The sequence below is a fragment of the Betta splendens genome, chromosome 16, assembly GCF_900634795.4.
Source record: "Betta splendens chromosome 16, fBetSpl5.4, whole genome shotgun sequence".
NCBI lineage: Eukaryota > Metazoa > Chordata > Actinopteri > Anabantiformes > Osphronemidae > Betta > Betta splendens.
Window position 1 is genome coordinate 13,675,374 of NC_040896.2, and position 19,637 is coordinate 13,695,010.

Genomic DNA, 19,637 nt, shown 5'->3' on the forward strand with positions numbered 1-19,637 from the left:
AAAAGAAATCGGAGGCCATCAGTGCAACTGTAGCCTTGTAGCTAACAAAGACAGAACACCTCGTTAAAAGCCACCTAGATAACGCGAGTCAAATAATTGTGCTGAAGCGCAGTCGTATCACCGACCTGACAGGAAGAGTGCGGTCTCCTTTGCGGCGATCCATCTCCCTCTGGGGTACAGGGTACCAGCGGAAGTTGAGCTTCCAGTTGAAGCCTCCATATGTCATGTCAGAGCCCGCCATGTACTCAAACGTGTCGTCACTGATCACATCGATTATGGGGCACACCACAGTTTTCCTAGGGCAACCGAAGACACATCAGTGTAGCAAACACACGCATTCCATTACATTAGCCTTGTTCACCTCAGGTGGACATCAGTCCCAGCTGAGTGCTCATTTGCAAGGTGCACCACCTCCACAGCTAAATACGTTTAAACAGTGGCTGGTGGTGTCACATTCATTACACCTTCTCAAACACTGCTTGTTGTGCGTGTGTGTGCTGTGTGTTGTGTCTGTGTGTTTGAGAGAGAGACAGAGAGACTCTGCTTGTTGGAAGCATTAAACAGAAAATGAGTAATTAAGCATCAGATAAACAAAAGGGCAAGCCTCCCGATGGCTCAACAACACTTTATTGATTTTTGCAATGCTTGGCAATGGAGAGAGTGTGTCCTTTGTGTATGTGTGTGTCTTACTTGTCTTGCTTGATGCGGGCAAGCAGAGGCTCTAGCCAACCTGTTGTACATTCACAGTGAGCATCCAGAAAGGTTATGACCTGCAAAGAGAGCGAAGACGTGAGACAAACCCAGCGGTGATGACACCGCGCGGAGCAGAGGTCAGCGGCTACTCAGTGGCACGCGTGGACAGACGCACACACCTGGCCGGTGGAGATGGACGCTCCCTTGAGGCGAGCACGGATGAGTCCCGACCTCTGTTCCATCCTCACCACTCTGACAGGAACCTCGAGCTTTCGAACATACTGCTCCAATTTTTGCTTTAGGAATTCTGACACAAAACAACATGAATAAAAACCATTACAAAAAGACAAACACACATTTCAAGAGGCACCATCAGAAATCAATGGAAAGCAGGTGCTCCTCTACGACCTCTACTGGGACCTGCACCCTCCAAGTCCCATAAGGTGAATTGGTGCTGTGGTGATGGATGGGGAGCCTGAGCGTAATAACAGAGTGTAATCCCTGCGGCTGGCGAATTAAAGACCTAATCTCTCCCAAACAGGGATTAACAGTTTTGCACAGGGTGGAGTGGCACACACAGCCCACATATACAGTATGCTGACGGGCTGCCGGGCACCAGCACGCACACATGCATGCACGAGCAGGCTTAATACACATAAATCAGTCAAATCATTCAGAAGCTCTAGAAAAAAATAGGCTAAGCCCTAAAACAAGAGGCCCTGAAGGACTTATCTGCAGTGTGTTAGCGTCTGTCTGTGTGACTACAAACCTCTCTCACTGGCATCGTCTACCAGGACAATCTCCTCCAGCAGCGAGTTTGGAGAGCGATCGATGACGGAGTGGACGGTTCGCAGCAGAGTGGTCCAGGCCTCATTGTGAAATACAATCACCACACTGGTGCGAGGAAGATTATCTGGGTATAACTTGTTCTTGCACCTTCAGAAAAAAAAAAAAACAACATATCAGAATTCGAAACGACTCAAATTTAACAAAATGACTTTAGCGCTTAAGCAGCAAATTTAAAGATGAAACGTAGGAATGTGAAGCCAGAGCACTGAGAGAAAGAGACACTGTTACAAAATGACAAAGACATGTGCAGTAAATGAAGCTGTAGCTTTAAGCACAGACAAAGCTGGGCTGTCAGGGAAAGAGGGAGAAAAGAGAGCAACACTCCAGTAGAGACATCACAGTCCAGCCTCTGTCTGATTGCAAGAGACGGCTGCAGACGGAGCTGCAGCTGAATTGAGTTCACACAAGAGAGAGCCGAACAAGAGGGAAAAAGCGGGGACTTAAACATCAATTAAAGCGCATTAGTCAGTCATGAGAGCGCAGCGCTAGTCAGATCATCATTTATTGCCTCGCGAAAACTCACATTTGTATCGACTGCCAACAAAGAGTGCGGAGGGTAAATGATGAGCGGGAAACCAAGCGTGTGTCCTCAAATTTAGACAGACACGCACGCCGAAATAGTGGGTCAGCACGATGACAGTTGATTAGTGGTGCTAATTAGAGTGCGAGTCCTTATCGCAACGGTGGAACGCACAACTCGGTCTCTCGCTGGGACAGAGAATGATGTCAGTGTCTGACGGAGAGCGGAGACATGAAAGGACAGACAAGACAAATATGCGGCGGTAAAACAATCACACTGCAGGGTTTGCAGCAGTGTGGAGCTTTGTGTGGCACAGTGTACGACTCCACCCTGAAGCATCCTGTGTGTGTTCATATTCAACCTTGCGATAAGCCACTGATTAAAGATCATGTTATTGCAGTATTTAGTTTTAAGAGGTTTGAACCTTCACAGTAGTTAGCTAATCACAGCACTTTGTTAATAAACAACACATTCAGTATAAGCTAGTAAAATCTATAAATATACTTGAGTGAGATTTTATGATTTTAAAGGTTTATATATCTAAATTTAACATTTCTGGATGACACTAATAATTAACAAGAGTGTGTTAGCCAAATCTGCATCGCAGCTCTGGAGCTGAATCTATTTCAGTGTTAAAAGTGTGTGAATATACAGTGTATAGATGCGTATAGAATGATAAATCACGCTGAACATGGGACAGAAAACCAATCTAAAATCTCAAAGTAACCATGACTTGAGAGGAACCTGCACATGTGTTATAGTTGCTTGTCACTTGATATGCACCTTCAACATTGTGCCACTTTTCTTACCATTTTTTATTGATTTCAGCAACAAAATTAACAATTTATCAACTTCATTTTAACTTCTAAACTTTGAAAGCAGGTTCCAATCCCTGAGCAGATGACTTAACAGAGGAAACCATCTAATTCCAGGAAGGTTAAACCCTCATCTTCACCGAAACAAAAGACTGAACAGGTGAAAAAGCATTTGCCGTAATGTCAGCACACACAAACTGCAGACTTTTCCCCAACAGTTTGAGTGTTTTCTCAAAAGAAGAAGTGCTTATGTAGAGATGACAAAACTGAAACCCGCCCATGACTTCCTCACTGGTTGATTCAACTCAATTACCAGATCTATACGACCCAGCTCCCTCCCACTCTGTGATCATCTAGAGCACTTGAAGGCCTCTCTCTCTGAGCTGCTAATTCTGACAGACGGAGCAGCAGCGACGGAGGATCCGGGGTTAAGAACGTACTCCATGCTGCAGCTGCCTCTGGAGCGCGTTAAATAACACACGCAGTAACTCTGGGGCTGCGGTGAGCATACTTGTACTCTCTGAGAGGAAGAGGGGCTGATGCACACGCGAGATGATTCACTGGAAAAACAGAGACACCCTTGGAATCTTTCGGCTTTTATACATGTCTCCTACAAACACCTCAGACTTTCCACTCTTCTTCAAACGTGATCTTTGCTGTGTGGATGGTGAAGAGTTGCTGACCCAACCCACCCACCCACTCTCTCACACACACACACACGCGCACGCGCACGCACACACACACACACACACACACACACACACACACACACACACACACACACACACACACACACACACACACACACACACACACAACCCTAAAAACCGAGGCCTGGTTCTGAGTCTTGCTTCTCCAACAAGTAGGGTAACATTTGGCAAGGGTGGAGCAGGGTAATGACTTACAGTCTGTTCCTCCAGCCAGTGGATTGTGGGGATAGTTTGGACGGTTCTCATTATACATTGTCACACTTGAGCGATTACTCACACACACAAGCTAACACACAAACTAAACGTCATATGTCTTCCTGAAAATGTGTGGGAGTTTCGTGCCCGTACGAACGTGCTGGTGATGATGACAGTAAATCTGAGTTTCAGGTAACGCCGACCCGCTTGACTATGATGAATTAATTCCCCAAACCTGCTGATCCACATGAGCATAAATATACAAGCGACATCACATACACGCATACATTCCTTTGCTCAATATTGACTACGTCTTATCTCCTAATTGGAAAAGCAGATAGACGGAGAGAAGGCTGGGTGAAAACACACCTAGTAATCAAGTCTTGCTCAAAAAACTAAAACCCATTTCACGGATCAATGTCGTCTTTCTTTCCTGCCTATCTAGTGTGCATGTGGCCCTGCCTGTCAGCCCGTCTGTCAGTCTTACTGAAACCCTCACTGCTGATCTATGCATGTTCCACCAATCTGGGTCCCCTGTGCTTGAACTAACCCTGATGCATCTGTCTGAACACTGGCCAAATGCAGACCTGCATCTTTCTTGGCTCACCTGATGATAATTTGCAACCAACCTAATGCAGAAGAAGACATACTAAATTGTGTATGGGGGTAGTAGTGGGCAGCCATACATTGGGGAACTGTGTCTTGCTCAAGGACACACCTGGTGTGTCTCTTTCCGCTGCCTGGCCACCTTTTTCTTATAATATAGTATCAGTCCAGCAAAATACAAATGCGGCAGCAAAGTGATTATCCCTAAAACGAACTATTTTTTATTTCTTGTCGTCGTGCTCAGGTCTAGTTAAAAGCAGTGAAGCCACAGGAAGGTGCAGTGAACGAGAGGTCAAGGTCTGGTGAAATGGTATCATCACTTCCTTAATGTGATGCATTTCCTTTTAAACTCCGTCCTCAAATTCCACCAACGGGCTGGATTTCACGGGCTGAACAGGCAGAAAGGGGGACAGTTAAAATACTCCTGACATTATTGGAGGGAGTGGATGCTCACCCTTCCAGGCGGACGTCAGGCAGTGAACGATTGAGAGCAATCATATCAGAGGCCAAGAGGTTGAACTGGTTGATCTTAAACATTTCCTTCATCTTCTCCTGCTTCTCTTTGGATATCACCACGGGTTTGCCTCCTTCGCCGGGTCCATCACGCGGCCTGGCCTGCGTGTCTATAGTAGAAACACACACACAGAGTGGATTAAAGGATCCTGGAGGATGCGAGCGTCAGGTCTTCACATGCCCCTGGTCACGCACCGTCTCTCCCGGGCAGTCCTCTCTCTTTCTTCTCATCACACTTGTTGCATTCGCTGAAGTAGAGCAAAATGAACATGTCCAGCATCACCCACACCAGAGAGGTGGCCAACACCACCTTACAGTAGGCAAACCTCCGCATCCTAAAGGAGTAATGGACAAAGAAGAAAAGAGAGAAACATTAAAGCCATGACAGATCCCAAGAATGCTGCACACAAAATCACACATCACTTCTTCTTCCCCCTCACTCCCTTCAACCCCCACTCGTCCCACATCTCTGCACCCGGGTGCCTTATGAACACCTCCATATCCTTTTGCTAGTCTGACTCTCAGCTCTTATCTAACAACTGTTTATCTGCACCTCTCCAAATACTTGCTTCACAATGAACAAAAAAGCCCTATGGTGGTTGTGACTTGTTGGATTTTGGCATATTTCAGAAGAAAAACCTTTCTTTCACCTGTGAGTTTACTAGTTCAGTTTTTGACATCATTATTAGACCACTCGTGTTTTGGAGGAGATGTTTCCTGGTATCCGAACGACGGTTTAGCCAGTCAACTGTCGCAGTCTTCACATTGGAAACAGACGTCTACTGTATCAGGGTTCCTGAATACCCTGCAGTTTACGAGCCAATCTACCATTTGTACATTTAACACGACAAACCCCCCGTGTGCTGAAGTGCAGTTCCACACAAACCCACAGGTAACACACACACACACACCACACAAAGAGCAGAGAGAGAGGAGCTGCGATAGTAATTGCTTTTCTTTGGCAGTGGCTGTGAGACAGACAGAGCCACATTAAAATTCCTCTGCTCCCTTTCCTTCTCTCCTCCAGCGCCATCTCCCCGCTCTGCCTCAGTGATCCCTCAGGTTGCAGCAACACAAGCAGAAGGGAGAAAATTAATTTGGCCACGGTGATTTCTCTTGTGCCCCTGGGAAAAAAAAAGGTTTGTGCATAGCTAGTTTAGCTTGGTTTAGTTTAGCTTTGCTTAGCAGCCGTGGAGCACAGAGAACTGCAGAGCAGCATTTTTTTCAAATTCTACCGATAGGGTTCTGGTAGCACAAAGTGCCCCGATTAGCAGAAAACAGTGAAGGCCTGTCTTTACCCTGAAACTTTCCATTTTCTCAGTTTTTTGTCTACAAAGCCAAATAGTGGGGCGTCCTGATAAGATAGAGAACTGTCCAGTTCAGCCATGATAAAGCCAACGACTGCGTGTGCATAACGTACGCATGTAGGCACTGTACCACAGCAGAGTGTGTAATCCACACCAACACAGCAGCGATGGGGCGCCACCACAAAGAGCCTCTGTAACCCTGACGCGAACAAAAAGTAAGTTGCCAATAACAACAAGAACTATTCAGTTACAAGGTTATGCCAACTGCTGCAGTTTGATTAAAAAAAAAGAGAGAGCCCATCTAGAGAGTTGAAGCTCATGAAGCTTATGCTTATCAGGTAGTTCACTAGTTTTGCATCTTTGCATGGCTGTAGCTCACTGAGAGAAACTGGTGCAGAAAAACCACCCGGCCTTATTTGAGCCCTGTGATCTTTGCCATTTAAAAAGAATCTGCATTGGTCCTCAGTCATCATCTGCATAAAGAAGCACAGCATGGCTGATCACGTCACACTGGCATTTGTAAGTAACTTATATCTAAGAGAGAGATAACATTACTTTGTCAAGTTACATCTTTTCAGATCTAAGTGTTGTAACAATACACAGACTATGGTGTAGACTGAGTCTCACACAAACACACACATGTATGTTTGACTATCACTATGCTGCATCTTAGGTTTCTTCATACAGTAGCTCTCATCATTGCTTTTCAAACATCTTTGACATACACTATTCTCCATTTCAGGAAACACATCACTGACACTGAACTCTAGAATAAAACAACATAACTTTGTGAATAAATAACTGTAACAAGTCACAAAAATTTCTGGAAACTACTCTGAAAAAAGCCCAGATCCTCCTCGATACGTTCAGACAATTTATCATTGCTTGTCTCACAGATAGTGCACGAATATTAGGCTTCCCACTGCTGCTGGAATTTCAAGAATTTTCTGCCTACAATCTCTCTCCTTTCTGCTTCTCTCTGCTGGTGGAGTGCACTGGCCTTGCTTGACCTCCTTGCAGTAACACAACGTGACCCGGTACCATGACAGAATGGATATCTCTGTCCTTTCACCTTTTCCTGCTAAACAAATAAAGCTAATATAACACATTCCAAGTGCACACAGACACTTGGACAGGGACGGCACACATATTATTATGCAGAGTCAAAATGCTGTCAGAAGGATGCCAACTAGTTTCTCCAAGTACTACTTGATCACAGAAAATACATAAGAGGCAGACAGCAACGCTCCGAGCAACAGGAGGAAAGATGCTGACACACACACACACACACACACACACACACACACACACACACACACACACACACACACACACACACACACACACACACACACACACACACACACACACACACACACACACACACACTTTGCCATCGCTCTTTCAACCATGCCTCTCCACTCACTATTAATCAGGCATGGCAGAGGACACCTCAGGTCTCCTCTGTGCTCATGCAGCCTTGGGCCTTGCTTGTGTGCGTTTGCACATGTGCGAGTGTGTGTCAGTTCAGTTTATGTTGGGTACTACTGTCTTTGAAGTCTCTTTTAAACAGCCTGCCTCCATGACATTCAACAGACACACAAGTCTCCATCCCTCCATCTTTGAGCACTCTTGCTAATCCATTAACATATCACGTTCCCTCCACCTTTCTTTTATATCTCAATCCTGGGCATAGTGTTCATTGTCTCGCTGCCACCCCGCCCCCACTCCCCTATTCACATCTTAGTGAAGTCGTCTCCTTTCAAGAGTGGTTGCCATCACTACTTCCCTACGAGAACACAATTTCCCCCTTCACATCCTGCTCTGTGTTTCTCTTCATATCCCCTCCACCACAGGATTAATCCCCCTTTAGTGATTTCACAACCAGCGGTTCTTAAGAACTCATAAGGAGCGAGAGGATTCAAAGCATCACTTTACAATTTATGAGCAAAAGAGAGGAGCCTCCCTTTTGGGAAATGTTTATATGTGTAAAAGAAAATGAAGAGGAAGCAGCAGAGGGAGATAATATTTACACTGTGTCAGTTAGTGCCAATGAGAGAGGAAGAATTGTGTGTTTTTAATCTACAGAAACTCTGTGATGTTAAGTCATATAATAATCTGCCAACATAGTTTATTTACTTGCCTTTTCTCTACCCTTGGGTTTTCTTTATAAAACCAGATGCCTTTAATTTGAACCACTTTCACCACTGTAAACAAGTGTGTAAAATTAATCTCGCTATTTGGAGCATCTTCAGTGAAAGTCAACAGTTTCCAAGACAACACTGATGAAAGCGGCGATGCCTTGTTCAACTGGAGCAGAACGAGGCTCGGGCTAATATTAGGGAGGTAATAGAGAACAAGGTGGCCTGGAGCCCCGGCTCCACTGCTCTCTATGGAGAGGTACACAGATGCTCCAGGCAAAAAGGCAGGAGCCGCTTCATTTCCAGGTCTCAACCTTGACTGCAGAACACACACCGATCCTGTAGACGAAGGACGGCGATACAAGGAACAGGAAAAAAGCTACCAGCAGCAGTTTAGAGGGAGATACTAGACAACAACAAACAAAGGTTTTTCAGGTTCAAACATAGACCACTTTCACTATCACTGCAAAAATGAATGCCTATCTATATTACAGAATTATTTAAATAAGACAAAATCAATGTGAACAGCAACGTGGGCTAACAGCATGTCAAGCTAAAACAGAAAGCAGTCATGGAAAATGAGAACATTACAACACAGAGGACCCGGTTAGCGTTTGCTGCTCCCGCTCCTCATACACCTAATGGCAGCTGAAGTACTTCTACACCAAACACTGGAGCCATCTCCTCTAATGCAACCTAACATGAAAACAAATTCGACTAATATTTTACTACACATTTTTTTTCTCTGTCTTTAAATCACAGGTGTTAAGCACTGGCTTTAAAACATAGACTCATGTAGGAGTTTATTCCGGTGAAAACGGATGTGAAAAAGCTGTTTAAATACAAGGGTGGTGGTGCTAAAGGCATTATACTCTATGCCATTACAATATTTTAGAAGTAATGATTTCAGTAAGGTCTAAAAATTCCAGTATAAAAAGGCAAAGTGTAAAACAGAAAACTGCCCATGGCAGCGTAAAAGTAGCCAACATTGATTATCAATGCAAAGCTTGGCACGGGCGCAAAGTGGAATTAAACACATCAATCTCCAATCACTTGGGCAGTTTTGGCCAGAATCAATATGCATTACTGTCACAGGGGTTGTTCCCCTGATAGCTGCAGAACGTGGCTACACCAGAAAACAACAGGCACACGCAGGCCCATGCATAACAATAAAGAACTTACAAGACATACGGTAACAATGGAGGAACCACAGCTGCATCCTTCTGGGTCTGTGTGAGGCCAGCGTGCTCTAATTGCTTTTTATTTTAACTTTTACACAACTGAAGGGAAAAAGTTACAATGCAAGTATAACTTTTAATTTACTATAAATTAAACCTGTTAAAGACAGCTGAAGGCACAGACCAGGTGTCTGACTCAGCAGTTGCTCCTACTTTTGTTATTCACGCCAACTAGGCAAGATTTACAAGGCTCTGGCAGCGCAGCCACTGAACATTTTAAGAGTCTACTTGGATTTTTTTCCCTTTTTACAAAATGTGAAAAAATGTACAAGTGCATTGTGCTTTAAAAGAATTTGTTCCAATTAAACCACAAAAAGACATTCATCTTCCTATAGTGTCCCAAGCAAATATCAGTTCTAGATCCAATCGATATTTTATACAAATAGGGTTGTATGAAACTTATTTTGTTTATAACTTGTTTTTGATTTGGAGAACAGAAAGACAGTAGAGATGTGAAGGTATTTCAGCATGTAGCACAAGAAAACAAACTGTTTCCAGCTTCCTAGTATTGCTGCCAAGTAGAATACATAGTTGTTTAAACTCAGTATGCCCCGACTTGAAACTTGATCTTGACCCAAATTTGGCAACGCTTACAGGACACTTGAATCCAGGGAAGCACACAATAACGAAATGTGACCACTACTAAACGCATGTGGTTCTGACAGGCCTACTATTGTTATACTGTTGGTAATCTGTTGCGTTATTCTATCACAAATCATATTATAACAAAAGCTTCCTTTATGAATATGCCACCCACAGTGATCCACAGCGGCATGTGTAAAAACTAACCGTGCCTGATTAGCATGGCCCAGCAACTACTGGATAATCTGTAAAACAAGCAGGTTCCATCTTAATAACTCAAAGAGTTGACACATACAAGCAGCAACATAAGAACAGAGATAATGCCCAAACTGGGTGGCCCAGATTAGATACGATGAGGAAAAAATGCAGTATGTCAGCGACACTAGGCAGTGTCACAAACAGCTTTCCATAAGTGGCATCTTAATCATCCTAAAACTACAGCGACAGTCCAGTGTTAGCCAGGCCCCAAGTATATTAGCTTCCATTCCAGTGTATTAGGCCATCTTTTTATTAACTGTCTGAGAGAATGATGCACCATAATTAACTAACTAGAGGATGTTGTCTTTGTGCTCTACTTAGCCTGGAAGTTGCTTAAAATGTCAAGAAGCTCAGATCAGCTGTCACTAATTATTTCAACTGATCATGGAACAAATGGACTGAAACACCCACAAAGACATCTATGGGTAATTTGTGTCCCAACAGCGTCAGATGATTTCTGTGGTAAAATCATCAGATGATCTGGAGATGGAGGGAGGAGATCATTCCTTCAGATGAACTACAGGAAGCATTTTTGAACTGGAGGAAAAATGCCTGCGACCAAACGTTCTCACTGTACATAGCACCGTTTTAAGATAAAGGAGATAAACACAAGCCTTTACTCTGCTCAACTTGAGAGGGATGAGCTCTTTTCCAGTCATTCGTACACATACCTGTCCGAGTGACTGCAGGGGTCTCTGGTCAGATGCGCAGGGTGCTCCACCAGGAGAGGGGCGGAGCGTCAGAGATCCCACCTCGTCCTTCCCACGTCACTTAAACATGCTCCTTCTAGGAACAAGACACAAAATAAACACACCGTTTTGCCTCGAACATGAAGAAACATCATGCATTATGTGCAGTTACACAAATATGTTAAAACTTGGGTGTGATTCTAAAGCTGACGTCCGGAAACGCTCTGCATGATCCGTGTCTCGCTGTTCATAATTCTCTTTAACATTCCAGTAACAGTGCATGGTTGAGGGGTTGTGGTTTTTCCCAAACGGCCTGGAAAAGAGACCAAGCACATTCCGATCTCACCACAGACACAAATTGCAATGAGACCACAGGAAAACGAGAGAGAAGCTGTCACTCAGCGGCCTCAAACAGACTTCCTGGCTGAATAAAAACACTCATCTCTGGGTTCCAGTTGAACCAACACTTCCCTGTGTGGGTGGAAATGCATCATCACTCGGTCAGTAGAAGCACATTTACAAAAGGTGTCACTCATTGACTAAACTGCGTGCATATTGCATTATAATTCAAACCTGCTTCTCCACACCCAACCAAAGGTCAAACTGAACCCAAGACATTACAAGCACTGAAGCAGGATAATGACTCAGAGAGGGAGAAGACCGAGGGATGAAGGGGTAGAGGGACGTAGTGATGGACAACTGGCGGATTCTCAGAACTGCTCATTTCACTGGATTAATCTGCTATTTTTGAAAAATCCGCAGAGAATGAAGAGGAGAGTGAATATGACTCAGTGTGGGCATCTGAAAGTGAACGTGTGCGCTTATAAATTTGTGTGCGTGTCCTTCAATCTGGTTCTTGGCCTACTTTAAAGCCAAGTCATCATTCTGGTCCACTAGGACATCACAGTGCCAGCTTGTGTATGTATTAATAGTTTGCATTACAAAAAGAGCCATACCATAAATCTCCCCCTCCGAGCCCACACACCCCTGCGCTGCAAAGTGTGAGGAGGTTGTGCTGCACTGCAGGTATGCCTCAGTAGCTGAAGGCTCCTGGCCACCAAAGGTGTCCGCCTGTCTCCTCCTGGGTGAGTCATCATTCCTGAACTCCTTGCATTTTTTCCTCTTTATCTCCTCCCTTGTCTCTCGCACACATGAACCGAGTCCAATTCTTGCTCTTTTCTTCTAACACACCTCTACAGAGTTTGGGTTGAATGCAATCCCAAACTGGAAGCAGGACAACCTAGAGCTTTGATAAATACTTGGAATCCCCTGACAATCACAAAATAAACAGACAGAACCACACACTGCAGTGCAAATAACAACCGTTGTCAGTCTGCACAGCGAGCCTCCTCGCCGCCTCCTTTTTCCGTCCGTCTCGTGCTTCAGTGCTATGCATAAGTTCTATGTTGAGGAAGAGCGCAACAAGAGAAACCACAAAGTGGAAGAAAGATAGATGTTTAAATGCAGCTGGACGCAGAGCAAAGTTTAGCAACACTGAACCTAATGGCTTTGTTAATAACCGTTAAATATAAATGAGGGACTTTACATTAGTTTATTTTACTGGGTTCCAACCGTCTAACATGTGTCAGCTTTTTCCTACACGTGAGCATTAATCACCTTCTTAAAAACCTGTATATACACATAACCCACGACCTGCTGCTGTATATGTGCCTATTTTGTCTAGGGTTGACATCAAGAGTAAATATAAAAATCAAGTTTAAAAACACCCAAGTTAATAAACCCAGGATGATTTCATTATACTTACAAAATCTCTATCTTGCAGTGAAGCAACACTATAGTGATTTAAACTTGAAAAAAAGGGGCCGTTGGTGCTGTAGCAGTCGTCTGTATGAGCAGTTCAGGCCTCAGTATTGTTAGTGGGAAAAAAAGTTGGCTCTGTGCACCTCTAAATCTCATTTTACAGTATTCGTCATCCTTCTTTTTCTTTTGCTCCAGCTGTGAACAGCTGAGAACCAACACAGAGGATGCAGTAAAGCAGCCAAAAGTCTTGGGCCTCCATCTCTGTCTCTGCCCAACACTCCCCGATTTTAATCTGCAAAGTCTGTCTCTCCTCCCATCGAAGATTCTTTCTATTCAGTCTGGGTCGCCCTGTTGCAAATCCAGAAGTCCATGGACCTCACCAGACCAATAAATGCAGAGATGAAGATTAGCTCACGCATGAACTCCTACCAAATCACCTAAAAACGTAGGCTTGGTGCAAAGCTCTGAAACAGCCTTTGTTCAGGGCAACTGTGGGCTGAGCTTAAAGTAACAGACAATCAAATCACTCCTTCACAAATCCCCCAGCTCTGTGTGAAAATATTGACCAAGCAACAATGGCCATGCGATGCAAGCAAACAGTTTGCTTTGCCACTAAAGCTGACTACAGAACGACACAGAAGAGACATCTGAAACTGGGTGAGACAGGAAGAAAGGTCCCTTTTTGAGGCCGCATGGTCGCTCACCACCAGCATGTGTGTACGCTTCTGGTTCCCCGCCAGGATTGCTGGAAGTGTGGTGTCGCTATGTTTATGGCGTTATGCTGTAACAGAGGGAGTCCAAAGATGACATCTTTGGTCTTAGCAACAACAAACAGCAATGTGCCAAGTGTGCGCTAACACCACCTCCTCCCAGCTCTGTCAGACACCTTCGATGCCTGTAGTCGTGTGGGAAAAGGAAGAGCTCTGCTGCGCCTCATTGGGACACGAAAACTAAGCCCAAGCTGGACGCGGACTAGAGGAAACACAACAAAAGATGACAACAACGGTATTAGGAGGAGCTACAGGAGCTGTAGCTCAGCGATCCTGACAGCTTTCCAGGGGAAGCCCAGAGAGGAAAAACAGGAATGCCAGGAATAGAGCAAGGAGAAAATAGGTAGGAAGCAGTTGGTCCAACTTCCCTGGACACGGCGCTATGACACACTTATGCTGAATCAAACAGCTCACAAACAGCCTGTTTTCCATAATAAGGACGTGCTGAGGGAGCCGAGCACATGCCACTTTCTAGTATTACTCCACGTCCTCTAGGGGAGAGGTAGACTAGGAAGTGGAAGAAAGAGGGATCAAGAGACAGACAGAAAAAGACAGATGAAAGGAGAGAGACACAGAGAAAGAGAGAAATGGGCTTCCTGTTTACAGAATGGAGACAGCGCAGGAAACCGAACAGCAGGCTGTTGGACCACTGGCAACCGAAACGACAGTGATGACAATACACACGCATGCTCACTAACCCCCCCCCCCCCGTGTCCTGAGTGATTACACAGAACAGATTTAGCTCACAAGTTTTCCATCTATCTCAGTGTTTCTAGGTGACATCTGGAGACTTTTGATGTTGTTCCTGCTTCCATATCTCTCTGGCGGCCCAACTCTGGTCAGCAGCCATGTTACGAGGCTCAAGCTTCAGAGCATACACGGTCCCAGCTGTGCACTCAAACGCTCCCGGCAACATTCCCAATCCAGGACAGACTTCCTAGTAATTCCTCACAGCATGGTATCTCTTCCTGTACTTTGGATTTAACATGCTTCTCTAACGACAGAAACTGTTAGCTGCATAAACAGAAATGACCACGACACATGATCCTGAGCCTAACTGCCCACATAGTAAAAGAAGAGTATGCAAAAGACGATAAAAATGCATATTAAAAAATAAAACAGTTCATCAAATTGAAAAAAAAAGCAAAAGTAAAAGCAAAAGAGAGGCCATCATTGGGTTGTTGGAAGTGAAACCTAAAAGCGTGAAGAGTTAAGATGACATGATACGGCATATGTGCCGCAGTCATCTGGGGGTGCCATATAATACAATGGGCGGGATAAGTATGCAGAGTCACTCTATGTCTATACAATATCTGCTGCTTCACCTGCTGGCAAAGACTGGATCAGAAGGAGATGCTGCAGAGCGAACAAAGAGCAGGGAGACATTTTTCATCTCCCTGTTCAAACAGTGCCATTAAAGTGCACTTATCAGGAACTAAAGACGTCCTATTTTAGCTGCTGTCTGTCAGTGGCAGTGAGCAGCATCATGTATCCTACCTGTCACGCAATCAGTCCTCATTAGTCCCGCGATTTACACTAGTAGGTCAGTTCAAGTGTTTGATCTATGAGACCATATCTCAAAAAACAGCCGCTCGATAGGCTATTGGCTGCTGAAAAAGGCCCAATCAATCACTGGGCAAAGATCCATGGGAATGCACACATTTCCTAACCAAGCGAGCCGTATCAATATTTCATTTAAGCCGCTCCATGGTGAAGTCAATAGCCTTCACGCACGCGCACACACACAGTGGTGTTTCACATCTACGTGGGGACTCAGCATTGACATAATGCCTTCCCCAGCCCCTTACCCTAACCATCACAACTAAAGGCAGACGTCTAATGTTTGCTGTAATCCGAACCAAAACTCAATTCTAGCTTCAGCCCTAAAGTCACATCTTGACCATCAAAATAGCCTTCGGACGTATGTCCTCACCCTGATAGCAAAAACATGGTTCACGCGCACACACGCGCACAAACACGCATGCACACACACGCACACACACACACAATAAAAGCCTATAAGCACATACCCTAAGTTCCAAATATTCAGCAATAACTTTGTGCTAATGACTGCCGGTGAGATCCACCAGAAGCCCCAGGGCATGACTAATCTAGCCCTCCTCTTTTCAGTATGGGCCTAATAAGAAAGCACGCGCCACGTCTCTGTAGACAGTGTTCCGATAAGGCTACAAGTCCACATTAGAGCACAAACCACGCACATTACAAAAGTTCAATCTCAAGTTGGCTCCTTACCCACTTTGCATTGTTTTGATGCAAAACAATGCAAAGTTCCCCAACAGCAGGCGCGGGTTCCATATCACACTGCTGGATGTGCTACACTGACCCACATCCCAACCATCTACAGATTATACCCAGGCCACATGACTTCATGAGCACAGAGCAATTGACATTAGTGGTTCATAGAAACACCATTTGTGGCAGCTTAGTATGCAAAGCAACCACCACGCACACAAATAAACAGACTCACTGTTCTGCAGTCCATCAGCCAGGAGTAACTGTTGATATGGCCATGAGTGTGACCAGGCCAGAACAGCTCCTCTCCAAGAGTCATCAGACAAACAAACACACAAGCATGCAGACACAGAGTAGCAGCCTGGTAGCAGATAAAAGCGGGAGATGGATGTTTGTGTGTATACAGGCCCAGAGGGGAGTGCTGTACCTTGGTAAGGGTGAGCCTGGGGCACATAACTCACTCTGACACACAGCTGAGATAAAGTACAGAGCTCTGGGGGGGGGGGGGGGGCGTCCTTAGTTCAATTATTTTCTTGGTCAGTATGTTATGGGCGCGTACAGCTTTATTTAAAATGAATTGCCTGAAGTCATGTTCATACAGAATGAATGATCCAAACAAGCTTTTAATGCAGTCACACATTTGACAGCGTTGTCACACTTCTAATACGTTGTCTCTGTGGAAAGATTTTACACCATTGCACTTGTTTCTAATTAGAAGAAACCATGGAAAGTAAATAAAAGCTGCATATTTACTTATAGATAATGTAGCAAACAAAAATGTTGGTAGGTCGAATTCAAGCTAACTTTAAAAAATTCAGATCAGATCAAAGTTGAGAAGAGAATACAAGGAGGAGAAGCAGAGCAGGAACACAGTAGGTCCTACTACTCCCACTGCCCCTGATGAAAGCGCTGGCTTCAGAACTGGATATCATCATTTAATGTGCTCCACACTGCGGCTGCCCACCACTCCTGAACTCTGAGGCTGAGTCCCACGCAAAGGTCAAATATCCCCAGAGAGATCAATAAAGTGTAACCTAGCTGGACCACCATACACAAATTCTCCTCCTTCCCTTGCACAAAATAATGCTTTTTCAAGACAAAACCAGAAGCCAAGACAAACAGAACTGGATTTTTATGTGGCATTTAAACGTGACAAAACAACCAGGCCTACAGGCTGGGTGAAGGTACAAACATCTAGTCACAAGCTGTGGAAAATAATCCAAAAGGTTGAAATCACTCGAGGCTAAAGTAAAGACAGACATCTGTCTGTAAGTGCGCCACACAAGAGTTCCTCTATAGGTCAGCACAAACAGCAGACAACCTCCACTTCCTCTTATGGCGGGCTTGAGGGATGACTGTGTCCAAGACTGTCACCATGGAAACAATGTCTTTCCGGGTAGATAATATCCCAGACTGACACAGATGCTGGGAACAACATATGCAGTCATGAGTTAGTGAGTGCTACCGGGCGAACGGTTGACTTCTATATTATTTCAGCACCCGTGTGTTACTCTCAGAGCTTCATACTCTCATACACGGTGTGTTCATAAAGTCAACCACACCATGGAGAACGAACCCTACCATGCACTACAGGAAGTGAAAGACAACTGGTCTTTTAAGTGAACAACGAGAGACAAAGTTGCACTGAAGAGTCGAGATATACGATAAGATAGGAGCAAAATAGCACGTGCAAGACAAGACAAACTTAAATAAGGTTTAGCATTGACATCCTGTAGATAAACCAAAACCACCCCTACAGACTCTACAGTGTGATGATGACCAGCTATACAATGGTTAAAAAGCCACTTCCCTCACAAATTGAAGCAACAGTCACAGGCAATACAGCATTAGCCCTATATACAAACCATCAACAGGACTCTCCATCCGTTTGGTGGCTGGCTTTTACTTTGCATTCAAGTGCTGCCTGCAGAAACAACCGTAAACACTCTGATTACCATGGCGGCTCGACATAACATGCCAAAACCTAAGTCCCTACCGGATCTGAAGACACATTTAGCAAACATTTCACTGGATTGTGACTCACTTTCAGGTAGAGACTTGCTTCTTTAAAATGAATGAATGAATGTTCTCCAGTCAGCAATCACAGACATCAGAGATGCAATCAGAGAAAACTCCAAAGGTTCGTGCACTTTCTTATGTTTTGTTGCCACGAAGAAAAAAGGCTATGCTAGTTTTCCATCACATCATTTAGGACAGTGACTTTTATTTGTGTAGGATGAGAGTCATTTTTAAAAATGACTGTCCAATTATTAGGTCATGATGTCATCCCAATGCACCAGTGCAGAGGGACTTTGGCAGGAAAACACAAACAGACCATTAATTCCTTGTCAGAGGAGAACCAATGCAGTAAACAAGAGAGTGCAGCCAGGAGATGAAATAAAACTCTGCTGAATACTGGGTTAAATCCTATTTCCTTATCATTAAGCTAGCAGAAATCCTGTGTCCATCCAGCTGAGACACACCGAGTGTTACAGGCTCTGAATCATTTGGAGAAGTCCTATATGCAGTCTAAGCACACTGCACCATAGCTTCAGCATGCTGCACTCTGCATTCCCAGACGAGACTAACGGACTAACCCAAACAAGGATATCTCAATGAAGGACGGAACTCATTAAACTGATTATTAGCACACACAAATACAGGTAACACACATGCTCACACAGAGGACGTGTACATTTGTATTGGCCTTTAGGTGGTTCCAGTCTAAGAGGGAGCAGGGAGCTGGCAAGAATCCCTAGTGGCACAGGCTGACCCACTTCTATGCAACTCTATCCCTAATGTGACCCGTTGGAAAGCCAGAGGACGGACACACACACACACACACACACACACACACACACACACACACACACACACACACACACACACACACACACACACACACACACACACACACACACACACACACACACACACACACACACACACACACACACACACACACACACACACACACACACACACACACACACACACACACTAGAGAAAGCAGAGGGAAGAAAAAAACTAAACGCTGCCGATGGCTATCTTTTCCTCCTCGCTTTCTGTTTTCTGTTTCTTTCACTTTGTCTGAAGATCAACCGCTTACGCTTCCTGCTATCTGATCTAGCTAAACCAGCTAGCAACATCCGAAGTGTGTTCTCCGGACAGGCTGATTTCCTTTAACTAAAGGCACAATAAGACCACAACAAATAGATGTGATATACAATTGATACAATTGATTGATAACATTGAGCAATTTGGCAAATTTTTTAGTTTTGGAATTGATGACAAATTTTTCCTACATTTTGAATATGAAAACCATTTTAGGTAGAATTTCTTTTGTGTATCACATATAATACAAATGACTGAAAGGAGAATGCATCGCTGTAAAGATTAATCATTCACTTATGAAGAGATGACTTTCAAATCTATCCATGTAATCCATGTAGCTAGACTATGTAACACAACCTCAAACACATTTGTCATAGTTCTTAATTATTAAAGTGAACCTACTCAAATTACGCTTCTTGTCTGACCAGAAAAAATACAAAAAAAAAAATAATAATTTTGCCTGATGGATGATTAAAACCAATCATTTTCCTAATGTATGCACTCAGTGGGCTGCAGATTATCAAATGAATTTAACAGAACAAAAGAGTGGCACTACAATGTGTTCGCTGGGCTCTTCAGCTAAAAATACTAACAAGCCACTCAGACAAGTCTGTCGCTTTGCA

At 44.3% G+C, this 19,637-nt stretch overlaps 1 protein-coding gene across 1 annotated transcript in view; it reads right to left on the bottom strand.

Annotated features, from left to right (window-relative positions):
* The window catches only part of galnt1 (UDP-N-acetyl-alpha-D-galactosamine:polypeptide N-acetylgalactosaminyltransferase 1), a 28,050-nt gene that overhangs the window by 5,979 nt on the left and 2,434 nt on the right, over nucleotides 1–19,637 (bottom strand). Inside the window, exons 2-8 of the mRNA XM_029128149.3 lie at nucleotides 11,099–11,213; nucleotides 5,097–5,236; nucleotides 4,843–5,011; nucleotides 1,463–1,629; nucleotides 873–1,000; nucleotides 691–770; nucleotides 126–296 (exon numbers count right to left, since the gene is read on the bottom strand). Coding sequence (XP_028983982.1) covers nucleotides 126–296; nucleotides 691–770; nucleotides 873–1,000; nucleotides 1,463–1,629; nucleotides 4,843–5,011; nucleotides 5,097–5,235 — 854 coding nt within the window. The 5' untranslated portion in view covers nucleotide 5,236; nucleotides 11,099–11,213. The remainder of the gene's footprint in view (nucleotides 1–125; nucleotides 297–690; nucleotides 771–872; nucleotides 1,001–1,462; nucleotides 1,630–4,842; nucleotides 5,012–5,096; nucleotides 5,237–11,098; nucleotides 11,214–19,637) is intronic.